Below are 24,503 nucleotides of genomic sequence, written 5' to 3'. Positions count from 1 at the left end.
TGTATTTAACCTACTAATTGTTCTTCACTTGTATCAAACTGCAACACCTAGGTCAACAATGTATCAGTGCCTACACCCACATCTGCCTAAAGGGGGTTTTACTTGTCGTCCCAAAAACAATCGCTCAACTCGAATTCCCATGAAATGTCACACAAATAAACAACATAAAGCAGACGAACATCTCTGTAATTTGGAAAACAGCAGAGAAAGTATTCGTCATCCACTGCCACCGACGATTGGCGTACGCACGACTTCCTTGTCCTCGTTTCCATCAGGAATGAAGGGGAACGCCAAACACAAATGAAACTGAATCTCATGGTTAGAATTACGTAGCCTGCCCTAGACTGACAGCGCTGGCAGTCATGGAGCCAACAAACTTACAGGTAAGCTAACTATACTGACGTCTTATTCCCAATTCTTTTACATCTCTTGAAACCTGACAAACAATATGGTTGTGTAAACTGCTCGTTCCAAAGGAAGGCGATGCCTCAAACGTACTTGGTTTGGCTATATTCGCTACATGTACTGTTGTCTGTAATAGTGTACAATAGTTCAATAAGCCAAGTTAAGTCAGACAGAGCACTATTATTGCAGTGAACGTGATGTTAGCTTTCATTTACAAACATGGATATGATGCGTAATAACACGCGTAAAAAGAACTAATACTTGTTGAAACCGGGGCAGTGTTATGTTCTTATGTCCTGAGATGCTGTTTCACTGTTTCTTCACGGTTTCTTGTGTGAAGAGGAGCATCTGCGCATCTGAGAAGCGGCATTGTTTTGGTTGTCAATGTAAACTGTTCGAATCCACGTGGAATATGTTTGTCATTCTTCCTTCATCAGACCTTCTCCATCAGCAGAAGTTTTTAAATGCCTACATTTTATTTGTTAAACTTAACCAGTTTTACTGATGCATTGTCTAAACAACATGGTGTCTTACAAATATGAAGTTGTACTTGACATGTAATAATGCGTGGATGTTTTTTAAGCACTTGGGCTTTTCTGTTATGTAAATTGGAAACTAGGTTACAGTTAGACCTTTTCAGATTTGAGTCTTGACCTAATTTTGGTTAAAATCACGATCATTTCAGAAAGGAATAGCTGTAGCAAACAAGGCTTCTCAGGAGGATGACGCTGGAAACTTTGAAGAGGCCATTAAGTCATACCAGCATGCAGTGAGGTATTTACTCCATGTAGTGAAAAGTAAGTAATTTAATGTAGTTTGTGTGATCATCTCTTTTGGGACAGGATTAATGGGTGAAGTCTAATGTGTTCAGCGTGATGGTTGATGGTTTGATTCCTGAGACTCACAAGTGGGTGCGAGGAGTGAATGAATGACCAGTGCTGAGTCCCTAGTCCCTTGCCATCCATAAGTTCTAGTCAATTTACATTTTCCTCCTGGTTATGTCTGCTGAGTCCTCTAGAAGAATATCATTGTTGTTCCCAGAAAACTGAGTATTAAATGGAGTGGGACAAGGGAGGGGGCTCTCACTACATATGAGCAGATTGTGTGTCACAGCCAAACATAGTAATTGGCTAAAATCACACATTTCAAATACCAACAGACTTCACAGCTCCCACCAGTCATTGTGTCACAATGTGGCCACTCCAATCCAGATCCTCTGTACAAATGACATTCTGAGGATATGGTCAAATCAGGCTAGTGCAACCGAGGTCATCCTATGTAGCCCACCATTAGTGGCTCGAACTCGCAACCCTTTGGCAACCCTCTGGCATGGTAGCAGGTATGATACCACCAGGGGTGAAAGTAGTTTTAATTTCTTACCAGTGCTACCGCCCCACCTGCAAACAAACAATAAACAAGCAAAATAAGCATTTGAACTAGAGATCTAGGTATATCGCTGCATGACTATTTCGGGTGTCTCTTCAGGACACTTTCTCAAATGGCATAGTGTGGTTGAATGTGTTTTCTACGTAGCCCTTAATGCACACCGTACCTGCTGTGGCCCGCTGTAATAGACATTGAAAGTTAACTACTATAGTACTACACTACTATGACAGTGCACTGGGCCTTTAGTAATATATTACGATTTGGTCATTGCCATTCTGGTAACAGCTAATTTATAATGTCGTGTCTAATGGGGTTAAATCGCAGACCTTACTTTTCTCAAAAGTGCAGGTTTTTGGCAGCAGTAAACCTATTCTCTTACCAGTACTGCACATTAGATGTAAATGTTATACTGGTGCTAAGTACCTGTGTGCACCTGTCTATTTTCACTTCTGGATACCACTGAGCTACAGGTCTATGCCAATACTTAAGCTCATACCACACATCTCATGAAGCTTCAGGAGGTACATTTGCTGAACTCTGCTAGTTGGCATCCATTTACAATAGCTCACTGCCATTGTCCCCTGTGATTGGGGTACCATGACCATCCCATCTCCCATCTCCAATGATCCCCAGGGGTTACCTGTCATGCTGCCCTCCAGGGCTGCACTGGGGGAGAAAAAGGAACCTTTGGCTTAAAGGGGCCCCTCAAAATTGAGCGGCGCAGAACTGACTCACTGGGAAATGCCCGCTACAGTATGCCACATGGCCGGTCCAGCCCTGCTGCGCTCTATACTTAGTTAAGCAGAAAAGGCAGTGTACACTGTGTGTGGTGGAGTATAATCACCAGCGCTGGTTTAATGCACAGGCTAGATATGGCTGCAGCCTAGGAGGGGGCCCACCAGTTGGCAAAAAGTGAAAAATTGCAGAATTGTGACAAGATGCAATATTGAAAAATGTATCTGTTGTGTTCAGTACAGTTGGTAAACATGTTATCCTTCCTAGCTTGTAATTACGACACTGTTTATGTAATTTTGTCACAAAATTTGCCTTCTATGGGGGGCTTCAGGGCCCCAGGCCATGTAGGGCCCCAGGCCATGTTAATCCAGGCATGATAATCACAATGACAGAATGAACCAGTGCTTAATCTTTCACCCTGCTCTCATGGTTTTCTGTGGTTTTTTTTCCTCCTGCAGGTGAGCCACAGGGCAAAGAAGGCAACCAAAAGATCAGAGACAAGTGCAAGCAATATTTGGACAGAGTGGAGGAACTCCAGGAATATCTAGATAATAAACAGGTCCTAACCATAAGCAGTTACAACAGTAGATTTAAAACTTAAAGGTACACTGTGCAGGAAATGGTCAAAAAGGGTACTGCAACTATGCTGCTCATTGAAACTTGATCTTTTCATGAAGGTTTATAAAGTAATAAATCAATATTTTCTGGTATGAACCAAGTACCGTCATTTTTGCAGCTAAAAATGGCTATTTCTGGAAATTCAAAATGGCGGACCATGGAGAAGATCCCCCTTTTCATGTATGAAAAGTGCAATTTTACCAGTCATAATGAATACTTAAAATTTGATGGTGGTGGTCAGTATTCATGAAAAGGGTAACATTAGTGAATGGGTAGCATGAATTCTGGAAATAAACTACTAAAAATCTAACACAGTGTACCTTTAATTTAATGTTACATTTGGTGTAGGCCTATTAAAGTGCACATTGCTCATATTGAATTATCCACCAACAGGCTATTGAGTGTTGTTTGAATTTCATCTTTGACGTGTGTTGTTTTTTTATCCTGAATGTCTTGATGTAGCATACTTTGACCTATTGCTTTCATGCCAAGAAAAAATCTGTTCAGAGTATGTACAATTCTTGCCTGCAACATTTTGATTTCATTTGTATGGGCCTACGCCTCTTGAAACCAGAAGGGCTACGTCATTGAGGCCTACTGAACACCTAGGCATGGTATGCTTTTTTCAGCCAGACATTGACGTTACAGAACAGGTTAACAAACACACACTGATGTCAATGGGTCAGATTAATTTACAGGTTAGTCTTTATTTTAGGAACGCCTGTAAGCTACACAAGATCACAAGAAAAAGAATGTTGTATGGTTTGTTGGTGACGTCACGAAAATGTGTCTCACATGAACATTGCAGGCGGAAGTGACATTCGACATTTTAATGCGGAAGTTTTCACTTCACTATTATCCAACGATTTCAGGAGAAACTTCAGGACAACATAGCTCGAATTGGAATCGAATGTCTCCGAGTAGATTCGTTGGATTAACTATCTCATAAAGTAGTGGTGTCGTTATTTACCTTTATATTGTAAGTTTTCATCACAAATCAGCCCTCATGGCTGCCAACAATAACTTACAGGTAAGTTAGTGTAGCATGTTAGCTTGTACGCTACATAGCAAGGGAGGTGGCGTTTCACTTGGCCACTGATCATTTTCCTGTCATTTACATTTGTATTAAAGTGTATAATCGATAGTCCAGACTGATACATTTAAGTATAACAGTGTGATTAATCGAGAAACACCGTAATCTACCCGTTTAGCAGTGTTAGTGGTTAGCTGCTGACATATTAGCATGTCAGTGTTTTTGTCAGTGTGTTTAGCTAGCCTCTACCAACAATTATTCACAACAGCAATCGCATTGATATTCAACACAATTTGCACTTGATCAACGGTTTGATTTACTTTCCAGTAAAAGTACTTGTACATTATTTCGACCGTTCAACTTGTCAAATGTTATTTCATTATCAATTGCGAATGCGTAATATTGTTGCAGAAGCGGAGATAATAGGTGACAGCGTTTGTTGTGACTGTCAACGAAAGTCAGAAGTTCAAAAACGAACAGTTGTGGATGATTACCTTGGTCACAACGCCAACATGCACGGAATAGGATTGCGTTCAATGAACTGAGCTGATTTGAAGCATTCCTGTCAGGAGCATTTGTAAAAGGTAGCACAGCTAATAACTCCCAAGACAGAAAAACATGCGACGTGGACAACTGCTGTATGGCCATTTAAATTCACCCTGAAAGTAACATTTCCTCCGAAAACAGTGAAATCTAATGGCACTCACACGAGGCACTGGGGCGGTGGTGATAGGAGGCGTCCGGCAGTCAGAAGGCTGCAGGTTCGAGCCCCGCTCTGCCTGACCCCATCGATATGTCTTTGAGCAAGATACTTAATCCCAAATTGCTCCGGGTGGCAGGGTGGTACCCTGCATGGCAGCCATTATCACCAGTGTGTGAATGTGAGGCACTTTGAGTGCTCGAAGGAGTGGGAAGGCACTATATCAATGCTGTCTATTTACCATCCATTTACTAGACACCTCCCATTTGGATCCGACAGATGTGCCTATTCTTTTCTTGGCACGTCATATAAGAATGGAGCACACTGTTTTTTAAAGTCTGTAGGGTCACCACCACGGTTAATGAAATTCAACCATCTTGTGGAAATCAAGGCAATCGTACTGTTTGAGAAGGCAGGACGTGTCAAAGGTTGATTGATTGATTGATTGATTGATTGATTGATTGGGTTATTGACAACACATCAGCCTCCCCTTTACAGGAGCACTGATCATTCTTTTCCTTGTCCTTCTCAGAAAGCAATAGATCTCGCCAGCAAGGCAGCTCAGGAGGATAAAGCCCAGAACTATGAAGAGGCCTTGCGTCTGTACCAGCATGCCGTTCAGTACTTCCTGCATGTAGTCAAATGTAAGTTTCTTGGAACCTCTGCATGCTGTGATTTCACCTGTGATGAAGACGTGTAGAAACGTTTGTGTATTTGTGTAACTGCATGGCAGATAGATTAGACACATGCAAGGATGAGGCTGATTATTGAGCCCTCTGTGCAGCTTAGTTCCTTGATTTTATCCTGAAGGAAATTCAGATGTCTGGCAGCTTGCACATAATGCTGGATACACACATGAGTGATTCTACGATTCCCCTACGCTTTTGGCAAAAGCAAAATGTCAATTATCAGTATTTTTTTTCAACTAAATGATCTAGATGTTTACATAGTGTATATATTTAAGTTTCCAAACAAACAAATTGCCAAGCTTAATCTTAAATCATTTGATAAATACTCTAATGAAAGCGAACATTTGCTTAATTATTTTGTCAACAGTGTTATGGACAAATACTATGTCATTTCAAACATATATAAAAATACTACAGAGTTGAAACAATATATGTTTGAAAGTGCTTATGTCCCTTAACAATAATGTTGTCATTAACCTCTGCAACTGATATAGAAAATGTGATTGTTGTGCTTCACAAGTAGGATTTTATGATTCACTGTGATACAGACTGACACATTTTTCATCATAAATCCCTGTAACGTCTGATTTGAATATAGTCACCCTCCTTACACAAGACTTCCTTCTCCAGAGATAATCCCTAGTGTATGTTCATAGGATTTTTCCAACACATAAGGGATCAAAAGCGCAAAAACACTTTCAAAACAGTCAACCGTGTTACTCAACTGTGTTACGGTCAACAGTGCAGGGGAACAAGTCGGCACTTTTTTAGGAGAAAAAAACAGAGCAGACAAACCCATCTCCCTAGAACACAAATTATTTTGTTTGTTTGTCTGTCAATATGGATATAAATTGGCAAAAACATACTCCTCCTCAACTGTCATCAGTGTTGCCAGATTGGGCTGGTTCCCGCCCAGTTGGGCTGCTTAGGATGGCCGTGTGCGGGTAAAAATGGCATCTATCAGAAAAACCTTCCCACTGCCATATAAATCAATAGAATTGGGCGGGTTTTTAGGGCGGATTTTGATCATTTTTTGGGCTGGAAATCATCAGCCTCATCTGGCAACCCTGACTGTCATACTTAATTGTAACACCATTGACGGTAACACCGTTGACATTTCAGCCATTTTTATGGTGTTGTGCTAACTGAGGACCTCAGAAGTTCCACCACAACACCTTAATCAATTCATGTATCTGTATGCTTTATCTGTGTTTTTCTACATGTGATTTCTAATTCAGATTCTTATGAATATGTTGATAACACAGTTGACAGGCAATTTTCCCGCTATGAGAACATGAAAAAGAATGGATTAAATTATGGAAGGATGGAGCTCAAAATTTACCAAAAAGTCTTCCCGTATCCTGCCAAAGAGGTTATGACATCACGTGATGTTATTCGTGTGGCCTAACACCAAACCATTACTGATTCATGGATGAGGTTTCAGACCGTGACACGGTTAACACAGTTTTCGTGGACACACACAAAATGGCAAATTTCATGTATAATGGAAAGGACAGTGGTCTTTCTGACAGTTTTGTCATATTGTGATGATTACTGTGAATCAACATTTGCAATCGTCTTGGGCAAAACAAGTTTCTTTACATGCTAATATGAAGATTGAATCTGACATTTGGAAAACAGGACGGCATGAAAACGCCCAAAACCAGTATTAAATATTCATTCTTGCTGAGGGAAATAATGCTATGTCTACACTTTCTGTATTATATGAAAGATAAATGTTTTCTAATGTCCAAAACATCATTGGATGCAGTTAATAGTTAGTGGAATTGCCAAATAAAATCCACAGACTTAAAAGTGTAGGCGAATTAGAGAATCACTCACATAATATACATTGCAAGAGAACTCAGCACACAGGATACAGATCAGCACACAACCCCATACCCCATGGACAATAAACAGGTCACATTAGCAAATATACAAATGGTAATGGATCAAAAACTTCATGATGTGAGAGATGATTGTGTTGCCGCATTGTATTGATGTGAGAGAGGATTGTGTTGAAGCATTGTATTAATGAATGATCATTGATTTTGGACAGATGAGGCTCAGGGGGATAAGGCCAAACAGAGCATCAGGGCAAAGTGTGCTGAATACCTGGACCGTGCGGAAAAACTGAAGGAGTATCTAAAAAAGAAAGAGGCCAAGCCGGCCAAGCCAGTCAAAGAGTCTCATCAGTCTGATGAAAAAGGGTGAGTAGGGGTGTGTGTGTGCGCGTGCTGCATGTGTGCCTGTGCCCAGGGATTTAAGTTTTCCGTCGCTACGACGGATTTCCGTCAACTGGATTTTTGTTTGGACGGATTTCCGTCCGTATAATTTATGTCAATTAATTTACCATTTTTACTTTCCAACTGAACTCAAATCGAGAGCACTCCTGGTCATGAGAAGGGGACGAGAGGTGTGTTTGGTGTAGGCCTACGGATGTATGTGATACAACATTCACTCATCAGTAGCCTAGTTTTGGGTCATCCCCTGTTCTTCCGTGTTCCAAAAAAAAAGTACACGAGCGGTCAACAATTCTGTGGCAGCGCAACGCGAGAGATTAAAAAAATAAATAGCCAAAATTGTTGCTGATGGCAGAAAAGAAAATAATTGTAATACAATGTATAAAGTGCAGTGACGTTTCCATATCATTGCACCTGCCGTGGCAGATATTTAGAAAAAAAATGAATAGTTTACTTCGACTGCGTATGATGTCCTTTTCATGAAGGGTTTGCCTTTTAAGCATTGTGACTCTTACTAGCATTTTTCATAGCCCAATGGGACGACTATGGCAGCTAACTAGGATCGCCTACCCATGCTGTTTCATCCTCAAAGTTTAGCGCGTTTGACTGGCTGCGTGTAGAGCTAGTTGTCTTTTTGACAACGGATAATTCACAGTCTCATCTGTACTCATAGCAGATTAACTTTGTTTCCGATATATATATTCAAGAAATAAGTTAAAAATGGGTTGCATTTGGGTCAAGGATAGGCTATCCCTGGCAGAGCCAATTTATGCCACGTCTTGTTCTGGGAAGCAGTGTTCTGATGGGTGGACTCATGGTCGATAAATGCCGTTTCGACGTTTGTTTCACTTTCCAGGCTGGTTACTGTGTGACGCTATTTCTGCTAACTGGAATAGTGTGCAGCAGCAACAGTTGTGTGTGCGCTTGTTTTTGAGTGGCTCAACGTCTGTGCCCATCTTCTCGGACTATGCGTTTCGTGAGTTCAGTTAGCCTATTTGCGCACTGCGCACTCAGGACTGATGGGTGGGTGATTTGCCTTGATTCGAGTGGAAAGCTGCGCGACAAGCTTGGGAAAGTGTGTTACTTTTGTAAACGATAGACGTATGTCTGTGACTGTCGTGTCTGCTGCGTCCTGTCAGCTTGTAGAACACGTTTTTTAAATCAATGGTAAGCGTGTGCTTGGCACCGCACATCGAGAAGCAAAAAAGTAGCCAGTAGTTTTCAAAACGGTAGAACACAGAGGTAGACATACCGCACCCTGTTTGTAAACGTCAACAAGTTATTTGTAACAGGATGAATACTGAAAAAGGCCGAAGGGTGAAAAACATACAAATAATTAAAGCTAGTTTTCTCCCTCTGATTGCTATGATCAGGGCTTTTTAAATGTCAGAAATACAACTGCAAGCAATGCGCACCAGTGCTTTCACCAGAACAGTGTTTGCCCATTCTAATGTGAAAGACAAAATATAGCCTACTACTACAACAAAAAAACCCACAATGGGATCACTCACTGTATCAACACATTGCAATTCCAAGTCAATAATTCTGTGAGATCAGCTACCATTTTGAAGCAGCATTCATTGTGAATCCATTCTGCATGATGTTGTGAACAATTCATAAACAATGGGTAGAAATAAGAGGAAATAACCAAAACATGCCCCAAATTTCAGTTCAATCTTTGCAGTCTGATATAGTATCCATTATCCCTCCATTCTCGGCCAGTTCTAGTCAATCTGGTGAGCGGCCTAGGCCTGCCCGCCCTCTTTCCTTTTTTTTGTATTTAGAAATTGGCATCTGTAAACATAGCATTGTAGGCCTACACCTGATTGAGCACATCTGATCTAGTACCTACAGGTACACTCATACTGAGTCTATATAGGTCTACTGAGTGTATAATGAATATTCATTGTTCATGTGAAGTGTAAAGATTTATGTTGGTTGAAGTTCTGATTTTTTGGCACTTTTTGGTATTACTGGCGCCCTCAAGACATAGGCCTATTCTGCTCTAGGCGACTGCCCCGTCTGCCTATGCCGCTGGCTCTGGCACCATTCCTTGCATGTATGTTTCGTCATGAGGGCAGAGCCTGGCTACATTGGTTTTCGTAGGGTTACGGAGTGATACTCGATCGGGTGCCTAACCGGTAAAAAAGTTCAGTCAGATTACTTTTTTTTGCTTTAATCCCTGCTGTGCCATGTTTTGTAGCACCATCTATGCTAAGATCAATATTAGGGAAACTATTGTATTCCCTTACCTCACTTAGAATGATTACTAAGGTAAGGTCAGGCAATGTTCAGAATCTGATACATTCCAAGTAGTCGGAATCTAACAACCTTAAGAGTTGATGTTTGACGTTCATTCATTTATGACACTTCTATTACTCTTTTCACAAAATCACATGCATGAGCAGCAAGCATACAATACTATACAGCATTTTCTCTGCAAAACGCAGTCTAGTACAGTATGTTTACATCTATGTAGATTTACAGTATACTTCCGTATGAAAATCTTGTCTAATGAAGACGCTACAAACTGGATGTGTTTATTTGCCACTTGTGTTAATGATACAGGAATGACAGTGATGAGGGGGGTGATGACCCTGAGAAGAAAAAGTTTCAGAACCAACTACAGGGTAAGTCATGGTCTTCACTTATTTATTAACAGTTTACAACATGTGATGTCTTCCTGGGCTTTGACAAAAAGTGTGGAGCAACATAATGTATGCAGGGTGCGATTTGTAGGGGCAATGGGGGGGGGGGATTGTCCCCCCCTCTGGTTTTGATATCGCCATTTTTTCTATATAATGTTAATCACAGTTTTATGAAATTCCATTGATATTGCTTAAAATCGTAAACACATCCCCCCCTCTGATTTTTCGACAAATCGCACCCTGAATATATGTATGTATTTTAGCACACTTTTATTCACATGAAGGCTACCGTATACTGTTGCACGCATGGCGGTGTGAACATGATGAACAAGTATGCTGGTGCAAAGTTTACCGGCTACTGCTGCTAAGAATAGAACATTAGTAACCTTCCTCCCGTCTGGACACCCCATACACATATGGTACTGACTGGACACCCCATATGGTACTGACTGAGCTAGCGGCCTATAGTGGGGCTGCTGGTGTTTTACTCACTTGGTACAAGTCTGTCTCCCATGTTGAAGTTTTCTGAGAAGTTGCTGGTTAGTGACTGTCTGAACTGCATAGAATGAACTCTGGGGTATGTTTCTCGACAGCATTGGTTGCAATGCAATTTCCCATCGGAAACCTACTAAGTTGCTAACTGGTTAGCAATGATGCTTTAGAGCAGGGTTACTCAATTAAAAGTCCCCGAGGGCCCACCATCACCCCCCACCCCGGACATCTGCCATAATAGCATTTTATGAAAAAAAATAAGGGGGAGAACAACACATGACAAAATCAAAGGCCTTTGTAAGCACAAAACACACACACTCACACACACAGCAGATATTTAGTTTCCATTGGCAGGAGGGGAGACATTTTCTCTCAAACAGGGCCTACATTTTCCTGGAGCAGTGTGGGGTGACGTGCCATCCTTGATCTCATTGCCACCCTTCAGTATTTTTAGCCTAGATTTGCAGACTGCATTCATAAAGATTTATTTCTTAGTGAGAAACCAATAAGCCTGAAGATAACACTTTTCAAACAAAGCTCAAATGTTGCTTATGTTACTTTGATTACTTTGTTTATGCAGTCCTAACATGCATAATGAGAATTTACAAGTGTAGCTGCAATAATATGGACCCAGCAAAGAGGAGAACATCAGGTTTTGTCAACAAGAAAACGGCTCATTTGATGCAATGTTGATTAAATGCCACAGGCAAAAATTCCAGTTGGGCAAAACTTAAGAATTATTCGAGGGACACAGATACATGCCCCGCGGGCCGCTATTTGAGTATGGGGGCTTTAGAGAAACCTAGTTACAAAGGGTGATTTTCACACAGTAGCACAACGGGCATATTAATGGCGATAAAAAAGTTAGCAATTGGATGGGATACCTGCGTAGAAAAGTAGAGTTGATTGTGGAAGGGTTGATTTTGTTGGCTAGAAGGTGACACTCTGAAAATCAATCTCAATGCCTTCGTGCAGTGACACAATGTTCTGGAGGTGCTGTCACTAGAATCAGAAGCTAGACGGAGGTTCTCTTGCAGCATGATGTCAAACCAAGACTGAGGTTCTCTTGCAGAATGATGCCAAACCAACACAGATAGAGTAAAACCTTCTGGTGTTTTTCCTTAAGGCTGGTCCATATGAACGGCTTCACCTGAGCTGTCTGAAAATGCTGTTTGGTGTATCCATGGTTTGATAGCATAACCTCCTGCCTACATTGTCCGAGACACTCTAGCATACAATAAACTGGCTCTGATGTTACCATGATAATTACTTGCTCATATTTTAAAAAAAAAATAAAAAAAAAAGTATGTATGCCATTTATCAAATATTAGCTTCTGTAGTAAAATATTGGTAATCTGGGTCTCTTGTTTTCTCAGCAGCCAGTTGTTTTTTTTAGGGTTTTTAAAAACTTTTGACTGACACCATGATGAACATCACACCTGTTTGAAATATTTCCATTTGCTGAACTTTGATTGACACTCAATTTGTACACATAACACTGTATTTCATCGATAACACATTATAGTCCATAGATGTGCCAGGCTGATGACAACACCGAACGATGACAAATGGAAAAAATGGAAAACAGTGTTGTTCATGTCTTAGGGCTATAGTTGGAAAAAAATATGTTTTATCCACAATTCCTCCAGTGAGACATTTTCACAGACCTTTACTAATTCAGATATTTTTGCTTGTTTGTTTTGGGGGGGTTTTTGGACACAGGTGCAATTGTCATGGAGAAACCCAACGTTAAGTGGAATGATGTGGCTGGATTGGAAGGTGCCAAGGAGGCCCTCAAAGAGGCAGTCATTCTGCCAATCAAGTTCCCACACCTCTTCACAGGTAGGAAATATGAAATGTATATGTTGTGTTCCGGGTGCGGATTTGTCGGAAAACCAGAAGGGGGGATATGTTTCAGATTTTAAGCAATATCAATGGAATTACAGTATATTAAAGTGCGATTAAAAGTCGCACCCTGGTCGTGTGTTAATCTTCTAAATGTTAATTCTAGAGCTCATGCACAAAAATCTTGCAAATTTGAAGTTTAGTAAACCTATTTATTAGGTTCAGCAGTTATGCCAGTCCTGAAGATTTATAGCGCTTAATTAAAGGGAAACCCTCTCAAATCACATTTATTATTGGCTGTAGTGAGGGACACTTCTTTGTAATTTACAAACTTTAGTCTTCCATTACCTTCACGCGTATTTTGCATGTTTGCGAGGGTGTGCACCGCTTTGTGTTACACGTGTTGCAGCAAGAAACTGTTGGTTGTCATGAAGAGTTGACTTGTCATCAACTTAAAAGTATATTACATGGGCATTAGCCAGTTGTGTGGTTGTCATCCTTGGCAGTCCAAGATCAGAACAATGATTTTGAGGTTTTCTACAATGACTTTAGTCTTACCCTCTTATGTTCCAATATGACTAGTGTGATGGAGCTCATCTTGCACCTGTTCACCCCCCTCGGGGATCGAACGTGCGATCTCGTCAACTACAACGGTCCGGCAATGGGAGACACAGTACGATACCGCTGGGCCAAGAGATTAGTCTCCCGGCCCAACGGCACGAGACTGTATGAGGCTATCGGAGGGAGGTTTACCAACGTTCCACGCCAACTCTGTGCTAGTTAGCCTCCGTTACACTCTCCCCCTTAAACCTCACTCCCATCCCGGGTCAGCGGCACCACTGTGACGGAGCTCATCTTGCACCTGTTCACCCCCCTCGGGGATTGAACATACAATCTCGTCAACTACAACGGTCCGGCAATGGGAGACACAGTACGATACCGCTGGGCCTAGAGACTAGTCTCCTGGCCCAACGGCACAAGACTGTATGAGGCTATCGGAGGGAGGTTTACCAACGTTCCACGCCAACTCTGTGCTAGTTAGCCTCCGTTACACTAGCAAATTAGCTGGTTATCCCCTTAACTACCTTGCTATGTGGCTCTAATTGCTGAAAGAGGAACTTAGCACTAACTTTTCCTAGTATTCTTAGAATCAGGCAGTGTAGGAAACTAACACATATGGAACTATTCCATTTTTATTAAATGTTATAACAGAAGTTATTAGATGTCTTGATCATTTTTAGTCAATATCAAAAACCTTGTTTTCCTGATCCAAGATTTCTTCTTTCTCCTCAGGCAAAAGGACTCCTTGGAGGGGTATTCTTCTTTTCGGGCCCCCTGGAACTGGAAAGTCCTACCTAGCCAAAGCTGTGGCCACAGAGGCCAACAACTCCACGTTCTTCTCCATCTCCTCCTCAGATCTGGTGTCCAAGTGGTTGGGGGAGAGTGAAAAGTGAGTACCGGTAGTTGCTCAATTCATCAGCAGTAGACTACCACTTTCTGCAGGGGCGGCTGGGTCAAGTGTCTTCAGGAATCTTTTAAACTATGGCAAAAGGGAAAAAATAATGAGTGCTCTAAAGATTTTTCTCTAAGTAGAAGGGGTGCATGTGATTATTCCTTTTAAAGGAACAGTCCACCGTGTTTCAATAATAAAGCATGTTCTTTTCTGACCTGTGACGACTTCATGCCGACCTGTCTCGTCTTTGCGGACCCAGTCATCAATGCCCGCAGCACCAACTCGTTAGCATTAGCTTGGCTCAGCTTAGCCTTGGGGAGCATTGGGTGCTTTAGGTTAGAAGTAACCAAATTGTTCCACGCGTTCCCTATTTAAACACCCTTGCATGATCAGTTAACCGATCCAAAAGTAGTTACACCAAATGAAATGTGGCGATTTTCTATCTAGATAAAGAAATGGCACTGTAATTAAAGGTGTAGTAACACATTCGGACCACTTCGACTTCGACGCATTGATATCTTCACTCCTAGTTCCCTTTCCCCCTCCCCTTCTCACAGGGGGAAAAGGGGAACTAGGAGTGAAGATATCAATGTGTCGATCGCCACATGCCATTTGGTGAAACTACTTTTGGATCGGTTAACTAGTCATGCAAGGCTGTTTAAATAGGGAACACGTGGAACAATTTGGTTGCAGCATGCAGCTCCAGGTGCGAGGGTCAATGTTGCACTGCGCAGCATCCGGCATAAGTTGGTTCATGTTGCACATGCAGTAGATTAGCAAGGCTGGAAAAGGAATCATAGTCAACAGAAATCAGATCGACAAGTCATTCAGTGGAGATTGCTAAAGCAAAGTAAAAATGCTTTTGGGGTTTTTTTTGTTCTGATATCTGAGTAATAAGATTTGTGTTTGTTTCTGTTTGTTTTCTCACTGCATAAAGGTTGGTGAAGAGCCTTTTCAGTATGGCCAGGGAGCACAAGCCCTCCATCATCTTCATCGATGAGATCGACTCGCTGTGTGGCTCCAGAAGTGAGAACGAAAGTGAGGCCGCCCGCAGGATCAAGACAGAGTTTCTGGTTCAGATGCAAGGTGAGGGAAGCACTCTCTGTGTGTGTGTGTGTTGTGCGGTTTAGTTTAGTTTAGTTTAGTTTAGTTTAGTTTTGTTTAGTTTAGTGGTTTATTTGACGGGCCATGTCCAAGACAGTTCCAGTACCAGAGTTGACTACAAAGCTAATTTGCATCCGTGGTCCCTGGACAGGAAGCTATCAAGCTATCAAACAATCACACACATTAAAACATGGACAATGTGGTGTGAGTGTGTGATGTGGTGTGTATTAGTGTGCCACATTATAATGCCTGATTCTGGTTTGTTTTGTCTGTTTTTTGTTTGAGTTGTGCTGTGCGAGGCATTTGTTGCAATGTCCAAGTTTCCACATTGGCAGATTGTTGTCGTGCTGAAGGCATTGTAGTGTATTGTATTGGATAAGTGCATATGCTTGACATACAGTATGTAGGCTTTTCCTTTGTCTACCTCTTGGCTATTTCTGCATTGACTGTACCCAAGGGATACAGTGCTGCATGTTAATATCTAGACTGCTTTGATGGCATTCAAAACTCAGCTACTACAATGTTCTTAGCGATGTTCTGTATATAAGAGAGATGTGACTACAATGCATGGATTCATAGTGATTAACGACATTCTTGCGGTAAAGAGTCCAGACACATTTTTTGATTGTGGGTGGGTCAAGACAGAATTGTTAGAATGTAACATTTCATTTGATTTTGTTCGTGTGCCACAGTGTGCAACAGGCTTGGCTTTGTATTGGATTAAAATGTGGTTGTTGTGCCACATGCACGTTGTGAGCAGAATCCCTCCTGCTACACACATCCTCATTCTTAGTGATATGGTCCCTAGCCACATAATAGCTGATTTTGGTCAAATGGTTGTTGCTGGTGAAATGTTCTTTAAAGGCAGAGAGCTGTACTACTTCTACAATTGGCAACAATTGTAATAACGTTTTTATAGTGGTGAGTCCTGGATGTTAATATCCATACATTGTAATTGTATCTCGTCATGTGAGTAATTGGAACAGTTGTGTGCTTGCAAATGTTCCTTATAGTAGGATACCCATGAACCCATTTTGCATACTGGCAGTGGAAAGTGTGTGGCCAATACCTGTCCATGACGTTTCCCCACAGTCTCACCACAGCTTCCTAAGGGGAGGGGGGCGTTGAGACTCATTACATACTACGAGCCGTTTACATGTCACAGCCAAACATAAGCGATTGGGTGAACTCAGTTGCACATTTCAAATTCCAACAGTAATTGTTTATCAGTTCGGCCATGCCAGACCCTCTGTACTACTCTACTCTCCTTGGTGCTATGAAATTGGTACCAAGCCATAATAGGTGGTGTGTATAGGCTTTAGTGTGGCCCTGGCCTCTCCTGACTTGGTGTAATGGGATGATATGTTTTCACAGGAGTCGGGAACGACAACGAAGGAATCCTTGTGCTGGGGGCAACCAACATCCCTTGGACTCTAGACTCGGCCATCAGAAGACGGCAAGTCATTTCACAATGTTAAATGGGGATGCTGAATGGATGATTTCAGTTTGAGGTTTCAAAACATCTTTGAAGGTCTTGAAAAGAACTGTATAGACAACTTCATTATTATTAGTATTAAGTGAGGTACAACTGTACCTCAGTCATGTATATCAAAGGTAATGTTTGTCATTTGTGTGTAGTGCTAAAGCAAGGCCGTTGATCTCTATCACCAGTTGTATTTAAGCGGACTGATTGTCTGACCACACATCTTTTGGCCTACTCCAACTAGTGTAGTCTTGTCAAGGTCACACACTGAAGAAGGGAAGGAAGTGAGCTGCTCATTTGGATGCATTTGCATCTGAAAATTGGATGTGCTCTGTCATTTTGCAGACAGTGTAGTATACTCAAGTACTTCATTGAAATAAGTCTTGTTTTTTGTCCCGGGCCAGCTAGTGAACAAAAGCTTTTTCTTGTCTAAAAAGTTTCTTCGTTGTTCAAGTCCAAGTCTGTGGTAACATTGCTATGACAACTTCTTGACATTCTTACGCACAATGTTCTAAATGACAGAGCAGTATTTTACATACTCATGAACTCTGTGAGCCCATGCTGCTTGCTTCCAGTGTCTCTGTGTAAGCTGTTTTTTGTAGACACCTGAAAGGATGGAGGGGCAAGACAGGTTTTTCTGCTTCTCTTTTTTCCAGGACATGTGTGTAGCTTAGGTGTTTTTCTGTCTCTGGGGTGGGAGTGGAGCTGGGGAATGAGTCATGAATGGGTGTATGTGTGTGGGGCACATTGTGTCCGTCAGATGAAGTCATCATGACAGGGTAAAGGCCAGTCAGCTTGCATACTTTAACCATTTTCGCCTAAGCCCTTTTTGGGAAAACGTGCTTTCTCCCTATTAAAGCCTAAATATCTCCGAATACCTCCGAAGCACATAAAAAACATAGAATAAGTTGCATGTAAAAGCTAGAACCTTCATTTTGCACTAGAATGTGTTCATTCAGCTCTAACATACCCACATTTTTAATAAAACAGCTCAAATCTCAAGATCCTTAATGCAGCATATATGTCGCTCCAGGACACAATGGGTTAACTCAGCTAAAGCGATGGAGTTTGTATACGCAGTTTAAACATATAGCTTTTTTTCTTCTTGGGGGCTTGGCTGTGGCATTAGCGAATACTATGTACTAGTGTGATGCATTGGTACAAACAAATGTGTTCTAGTCAGAACTAGGGGTCGACCGATACAGGTTTTTTAATGGCCGATGCGATACCGTTTTTTTTTTCCATCACCCTTGGCCGATACCCGATTTCCGATACCCGATATTTGGGGCCGATATGGGTTTAAAAAAAGGTTAAAAAATTGCAAATATTCCAGGTCTCAAGTTAAAAATAAATATTCCTTTAACTTTATCAAATTGACGTAGAACTTCTAACATTTAAACACCCACTCTAACAATCAAGTAATGTCTAACAATCAAGTAATAAAAAAGTGTCTTGGTGCTTTTAAAAAAACCTGAATGACATAAAATAATAAATATTGCGTATCGGCCAAAACCACACGCGTATCGGCCGATACCGATACACTTAAAATATGCAAATATCGGCCCGATACCGATATATATATCGGTCTATCCTTAGTCAGAACATCTCTACATGTTGTGCTTAAAAGGAGAATTTCATGACAATGTCAGATGAAGATGATCAGATTTATGTAGCGCTTTTCTTGGTACTCAAAGCCATTTCAAATGTTGATGGTCAGACTGGTATTTCAGTCCTGCACATCAAGAATTGCCTAGTGCAGTATGTATTCAATTCTATGATTTTGAAAAGCACAGTCAAACAGCAATAGCTTGATGTTGCTGCCAATGTATTTTCCATTATTGGTTTATCAAATAAGAAGTCTGTGACATCAAGCTCCCGTTGCTCTTATTTTAATGTGACTTTTCGGGCAGCATGCCCTCTTTCAGTTGTCATGGTATTTTTGCTAGTCCTGCACCCATTCTTTTTGAGACGAATGTGCGTGTTTTTCTCTTTTTGACAATTGGTATGTCAAATAACATGTCGTGTCTGTTCCCATGCAGTTTTGAAAAGCGAATTTACATCCCTCTGCCTGAGGAGCACGCGCGCTCCTTCATGTTTAAGCTGCACCTGGGCGCCACACCCAACAGCCTCAGCGACGGAGACTTTGTCGGCCTGGGCAAGAAGACGGACGGCTACTCCGGCGCCGACATCAGCGTCATCGTGCGCGACGCCCTCATGCAGCCGGTGCGAAAGGTTCAGTCGGCCACACACTTCAAGCGGGTAGGTGTCCGAGGAAGGAGGATGGGTTGTGTTTTCACCTAACATGTGTGACGTTTGAAGAAGGGTTCTGCCCGAAACGTCACGGAAAAATAAAAAAAATAATTGGGAGCATTAAATCCTGGTTGTAGCGGACTTTGCTCTCCTTTTTTATCTGACTATTTATTGGTCCTGCTCCCAAGTCAGACGCTTGGATGTGCGAGCTTTTACCTTCAACTTGTACGTAACATGTGTGCAACTGAACCAGATATTGTCCAATAGCAGGGCTCTAAATTCACACCAACCAGAAAAAATGCTGGTGAAAATTCCGTTTGGCTGGTAGAAAAGCATACAGTACTTGCTAGCCACGTTGACCCGTTAGTGAGTGTTTGTTTGGCTTGTAAGATTAACATCTTCTAACCATTTTGGTTGGTGATTAAAAAAAATGTATGCCTGTGTGCATTTTGAAGGTACGGGGACCCTCAAGGGACAATCCCAACATGCTTGTGGATGATCTCCTGACCCCATGTTCACCCGGTGACCCTCAAGCGGTGGAGATGACCTGGATGGACGTGCCCGGGGAGAAGCTTCTGGAACCTATAGTCTCTATGGTGAGAGAACCCGCCCACAATGCACAGCATGTAGGGAATAGTCTGCTGTAGGGCTGAAACGATACACTCAACTCACCATTTGATTCGTATCACGATTTTTGACCTATGTTTCGATACATGCCACAATGTTTTAAATGCATCTTTTTGATGGCTGTTTATAAGTAGAATAGGTTACAAAGAGGCTACTAATCATTTTAAAAAAATAATAGTGATAATGATTTGAAGCTTGGAAGCACCATCACGTCATATGCAGCTTCACATGCAATGACATTTTGTAAAGGAATCTCAGACATTACATTTGCTATACAATTAAGTTATATTCAGGGGACCTAGAGAATGTGGTGTCTGTTTTAAAAGTGTCTGCCTTCAATATAGGCCTTTTATTGCAGGGGGAAATCCTGGTTCGTGTTCATAGTGCAGCGCTCGGAGGACTTTTAAGATGATGAATTTTAAGTGGCCCCGTGAATGAGAAAGGTTCCCCTCCCCTGCTCTAGGGGAAGCAACTTCATCAGTGACATTGGAGATCGTTGTTTGTGCATGCGTGACATGTGCATGCACTACTAGTGATGGCTAATGATGGCTATTTTTATCTCTAGGCAGAACATCTCATATCACTGTTAGTGGGGCACACGGACAGGAATATAGTCATCAGCTGTTTGACTGAACATGTCAAGTTCTTCAAAGTCTAATCCGGATGTGTGTTCGGTCTCCTTTTTTTCAGCCTGATATGCTGAGGTCCCTGTCAAACACGAAACCCACAGTGAACGAGCAGGACCTGGAGAAGCTCAAGAAGTTCACAGAAGACTTTGGACAAGAGGGTTAAAAACAAGCTGTTTCTGCCAAAACCAAAGCAAAACGGATCAGGATTGTAAAGTCTTTTCGTACCTTGTTCTCTGTTCTCCCCATGTCTCTCTCCCTCTCTTTCTCTGCCTCTCTCTCTTCCCCTCTCTCCTTCTCCCTCTCTATGTCCATCGCTGTCCTCCTACTTCCTCCTCCTCCTCGCTGTCACGATCACTATTCACCCATTTGATGATCTGGATCAGGGCCCTTTTCTAAAGAAGACCTGGTGGGGGATGCGTTCTGTAGTAGGCCATATGGGAATAAGACTATACTATGTATAATTGTAATAGGCCCCCTTGATATTACTGCACGGCCCACAGGAGTTCAGTCTCTGCCCTGGTCCATGCAGCTGCTAGTGTTCAGCCCATTGTGCCTCTGCAGCGCCTCCCTCCTCTCTGGTGAATGTGTTTTTTCGCTCTGGTTTCCTTCCTTTGCCATCTTAAAGAAAACTAGGTTTGCCTTACGTGAGTGACAACAGAGTTGCCATTTCCCCTGGTCATCTGAAAATCATCAGCAGGTGTTTCACTTTAGCTCATGGCCATTCATGCACCGCCAGGGCGCACACTGGAGAGCCGTTAGCAGACTTTGGTTGAGGGCTCAATTCTCAGACCTGAACACAGGTCTGACCTTCTACTTCTATTTGGAATTCGTAATCGGACTATTGTTTTGTCTGGAATGTTGTCCCATAGGATGTGTATTTCCCCTTTTGTTTGTAAACCAATTTTCAGAAAGAAAGACCTCAAGGCAGTGGGAGGAAAAAATCCTACCCTTCAAAATCTCTGAAACAATACGTTTTGGACAGATTACATATTCATGTAAAGGCTCTCCAGTGTGCCCATGAGGTGGGAAATGCGAAATCAGGAGGAGGATGTACTCCCTTCAAGTCAACGTTTGTAGTGGGGAATCTGGGAATAGCATCATCTGGGGGTTCAATGCTGCAAGCAATGCAGAGTACCACTTCTCACTCACACAAAGAATCCTGCATTTGTTTCCTGGGGGAAGAGTGGCATGTCGTTGTTGCATATCTGTTCAGGTATATCGTACTATTTTTATCCTCTGTAAAGAAAAAAAAAGAACCGAACTACCATAACGAGTGCGATATGAGGCCTTTCTGATTTGAAGACTACAGGGCTGATGTTGAGTGTGTCGTGTCAGTGCTTTGGCTCAGGGCCTACACCAAACATCTTCTATTAGACTAAGATGACCCAAACTCCGCCCACCCAAGGCAAAGGAGTGTGCTCAAGTTTGGTCTCCTAAGGGGCCGTACTCCTCTCCTTCTTGTCTTTCTGTTTTGTTTGGTGACTGCTTGCATGAGATGTGCGTTACCGCCATCTTCAGTGCCAAGGGAACTCCATTCAATCTCCACTGTAAGACCCCCAAGGTCTCCTAACCGAAGGTCTCCGAAAGGGGTGTTCACCTGACATCACATGGATCCAGGACATGCACTTGAAGTATCTTACTCTACTAGAAGATGTTTGGCCTGAACCATCCTGGGTCATTTAAGGAGCGCAGTGTGACTGGCCACTCATTAAGATGTCTGTGGGCCGGTCAATGGCTACTACAGCACACAATGTGCCTTCTACAAATCTGTTTCCTGTATGTTTTTATTGTTTACTTTTTGTTTATTTGTGTCTTTTTCTGTGATTTTAAACATGGACACCTGCCTACATAATGTGCAGTGTAGTAGACATAGATGTATATGGAACAGTTCAGAGAGGTATTTGCACATTTCATGTAAACCATTTACTCTACAAACAATTGTATACACCTGTACTCCTATGCACTCGGGGTGTTTGGGTTTTCCAGAGAAGTTCAGCTTTATTAAATAGTAGAACTCCAGGTGGATATGGGTTGGTCTTTTATAAAGGAATCAATATACTATTTGAGTATAATAAGAATATGAATTTATGTATTATTATTTAATAATTAAAGATCATCCACATCAAAACTTTAAGGACTTGTTTGTTATGCATAACCATGTAAATAAAAAATATAAGCCTGAAATGTGTCATTTTCTTAATTTATTGCTTCATGTGTTGTGTCCCCCTTGCCAGGCCACACCCTCTGCGTTGCTTCTAGTCAGGCCAAGAGCAATGCAAATATCGTTTCTGATCTCCTGAAAAATCAGGAACTCCACCCACTTTGTCGGACACCATGTCAACCAATAGAAAACATAGAGAGGCGAGTCAACCATGCTGTTTGGGGAGAACTTAATTGTTATGTGTTTGGTCAAACCAAGTCTCGAAGAGATTTGAAAATTGATAACAGGCTAGTGTCCCCACACCCATGATTCAGTTAAATTATTGTTGACACAAGAATGCAAGAGATAATAGGGTGCATCACCAAGCATCAGTATAGTGATTGACACTCTACTGCACTCTAGTGGCTGTAAGGGGAGAAACTATATGGTGAAGGAGAAAATGATCGAAAAGAACTATTTTCTTTGAGTTTTATGTCTGACGCTATTCTACTGGAATGATTTATTGTCAACTGAGAAATTAAAGTTTGGTAACCCTGTCACATAAAAGTAAAAACACTGCAGATATGTTTGGGAAAGTTTTTGGAAGTGATAGTGATGATTACTAATATGGGAAAAATAGTTAATTCTTGAAACAACCAGTGATCTATCAGACTAAAATGTGCATTTAGAAGGAGGATAAAGTGGACATGTGGACATGCAGAGACTTGCCATTGTGTGATATGTATTATAGGCAGTAAAACTGGTGTCCCCATCATCTCTGTGTAAAACCAGGCAGGCCAAATCATCTCATTGATCATGTGTGAAAGAGATGGGACTGTGGTCCCATGGACTGCCCACAGAAGTCATATCTACTACAATCATACCTATTGGACACCGGGGCAAAGGTGGACTAGTATAGCATTGACAAGCCAGTGAACGCCTGAGCTGCCATTCACATTAAACTGATGAAGCAGAAAATGCTAATCTTCAAAAACAAAGATCTCTTTCAAGCATCTCTCAGTTCTGGACTGCGGACTGCAAGAAACTGAGATAATGAGGATGCTAAACTCTCCTCAGTCCAGAAATAATAGAAAGATTTTGTGTCTGCCAAGAGGTTCGGGCTGAAGAATGGAACCCTCATACTAGAGTGCTTTAAATGTGCAAATAATTGGTGTGGCTTTGTGTACCTACTATTTTAAGGAGGCATCTGGACAATCATCAGTTCACAGATCTCAAAGGGCTGAGGGATTATCCTGCTATTAACTTGGAGGAGAAAACAAACCTCATTCTGAACAGACATTCGACAAAGAAGAAGGGTCCTTCAATAACACACTCATAAGAAGTTAGGTGTAAAGATTGTGAGGATCACAAAATAATCGCTTCAAAGATATTTCAATGAACAGGCCTTTTTTTTTAAAGAAATGAATAAACAAACAGCACATTTTATTCACGGAATAGTGTGTTTTTGTCCTTGAAGACTTAAATAATGAGGCGTTTACTGTGTGTTGTCAGGGAATTTTGTCCATACTTCTGTCATAAAACAGAACACCTGATAGATTACAGACTTTTAAAGTCTGTGGTGAATAAATTGTTGCTCTACTGACAATACTGAGTCTGCACTGCCATAGTACACCACATCCTGTGGCTCCCAGAGTACTCTGTCTAGCTATAGCCTTTCTCAACGGGGGCGCTACTGCCCTCCAGGGGGCGTTGGGGAGCCCTAGGGGGGCGTTGAGAAGGACACAACTGAGTGGGGGCGGGGCTTAGTCACCATTGTGGGGCATTAGTCTATTTTATTTTTCAATACTATAAGGGGGCATTGGCAGGCTTACGATGAGGGTTGGGGGCATTGGGGAGGCTTATGAGGAGGTCAAGGAGGCGTTTGTTCAAAAAAGGTTGAGAACCACTGGTCTAGCCCATCCCGAGGCACTGTTCCAAGAGCCTTTATGCTAAGACTGACAGGATGGTGGCAAACCCAGCCAAGATTTCATGGAGTGCCGTCTTGTGTTAACATATTTAGAGG

At 41.9% G+C, this 24,503-nt stretch overlaps 1 protein-coding gene across 2 annotated transcripts; it reads left to right on the top strand.

Moving 5' to 3' along the window:
• The first annotated feature begins 268 nt into the window (after positions 1 to 268).
• On the top strand, positions 269 to 22,524 carry vps4b (vacuolar protein sorting 4 homolog B). Of its 2 annotated transcripts, XM_063218738.1 has the most exons (13): positions 269 to 383; positions 1,091 to 1,202; positions 2,985 to 3,085; positions 5,410 to 5,521; positions 7,626 to 7,776; positions 10,378 to 10,439; positions 12,672 to 12,791; positions 14,088 to 14,244; positions 15,185 to 15,333; positions 16,726 to 16,807; positions 18,874 to 19,093; positions 19,540 to 19,680; positions 20,402 to 22,524. In XM_063218738.1, exons 1-13 carry the CDS (start codon positions 363 to 365, stop codon positions 20,501 to 20,503), a joined length of 1,530 nt encoding a protein of 509 aa, XP_063074808.1. In that variant the 5' UTR covers positions 269 to 362; the 3' UTR covers positions 20,504 to 22,524. The 2 variants fall into 2 exon arrangements, with proteins under 2 accessions (XP_063074808.1, XP_063074809.1); XM_063218739.1 differs by lacking the exons at positions 269 to 383; positions 1,091 to 1,202; positions 2,985 to 3,085 and adding an exon at positions 3,695 to 4,174.
• Positions 22,525 to 24,503: the final 1,979 nt, after the last annotated feature.

This window comes from Engraulis encrasicolus, chromosome 16, assembly GCF_034702125.1.
Source record: "Engraulis encrasicolus isolate BLACKSEA-1 chromosome 16, IST_EnEncr_1.0, whole genome shotgun sequence".
NCBI classification, from domain to species: Eukaryota; Metazoa; Chordata; class Actinopteri; order Clupeiformes; family Engraulidae; genus Engraulis; species Engraulis encrasicolus.
Note: the sequence above shows the minus strand (reverse complement) of the source record. Positions and strands in the feature narration are given on the sequence as shown.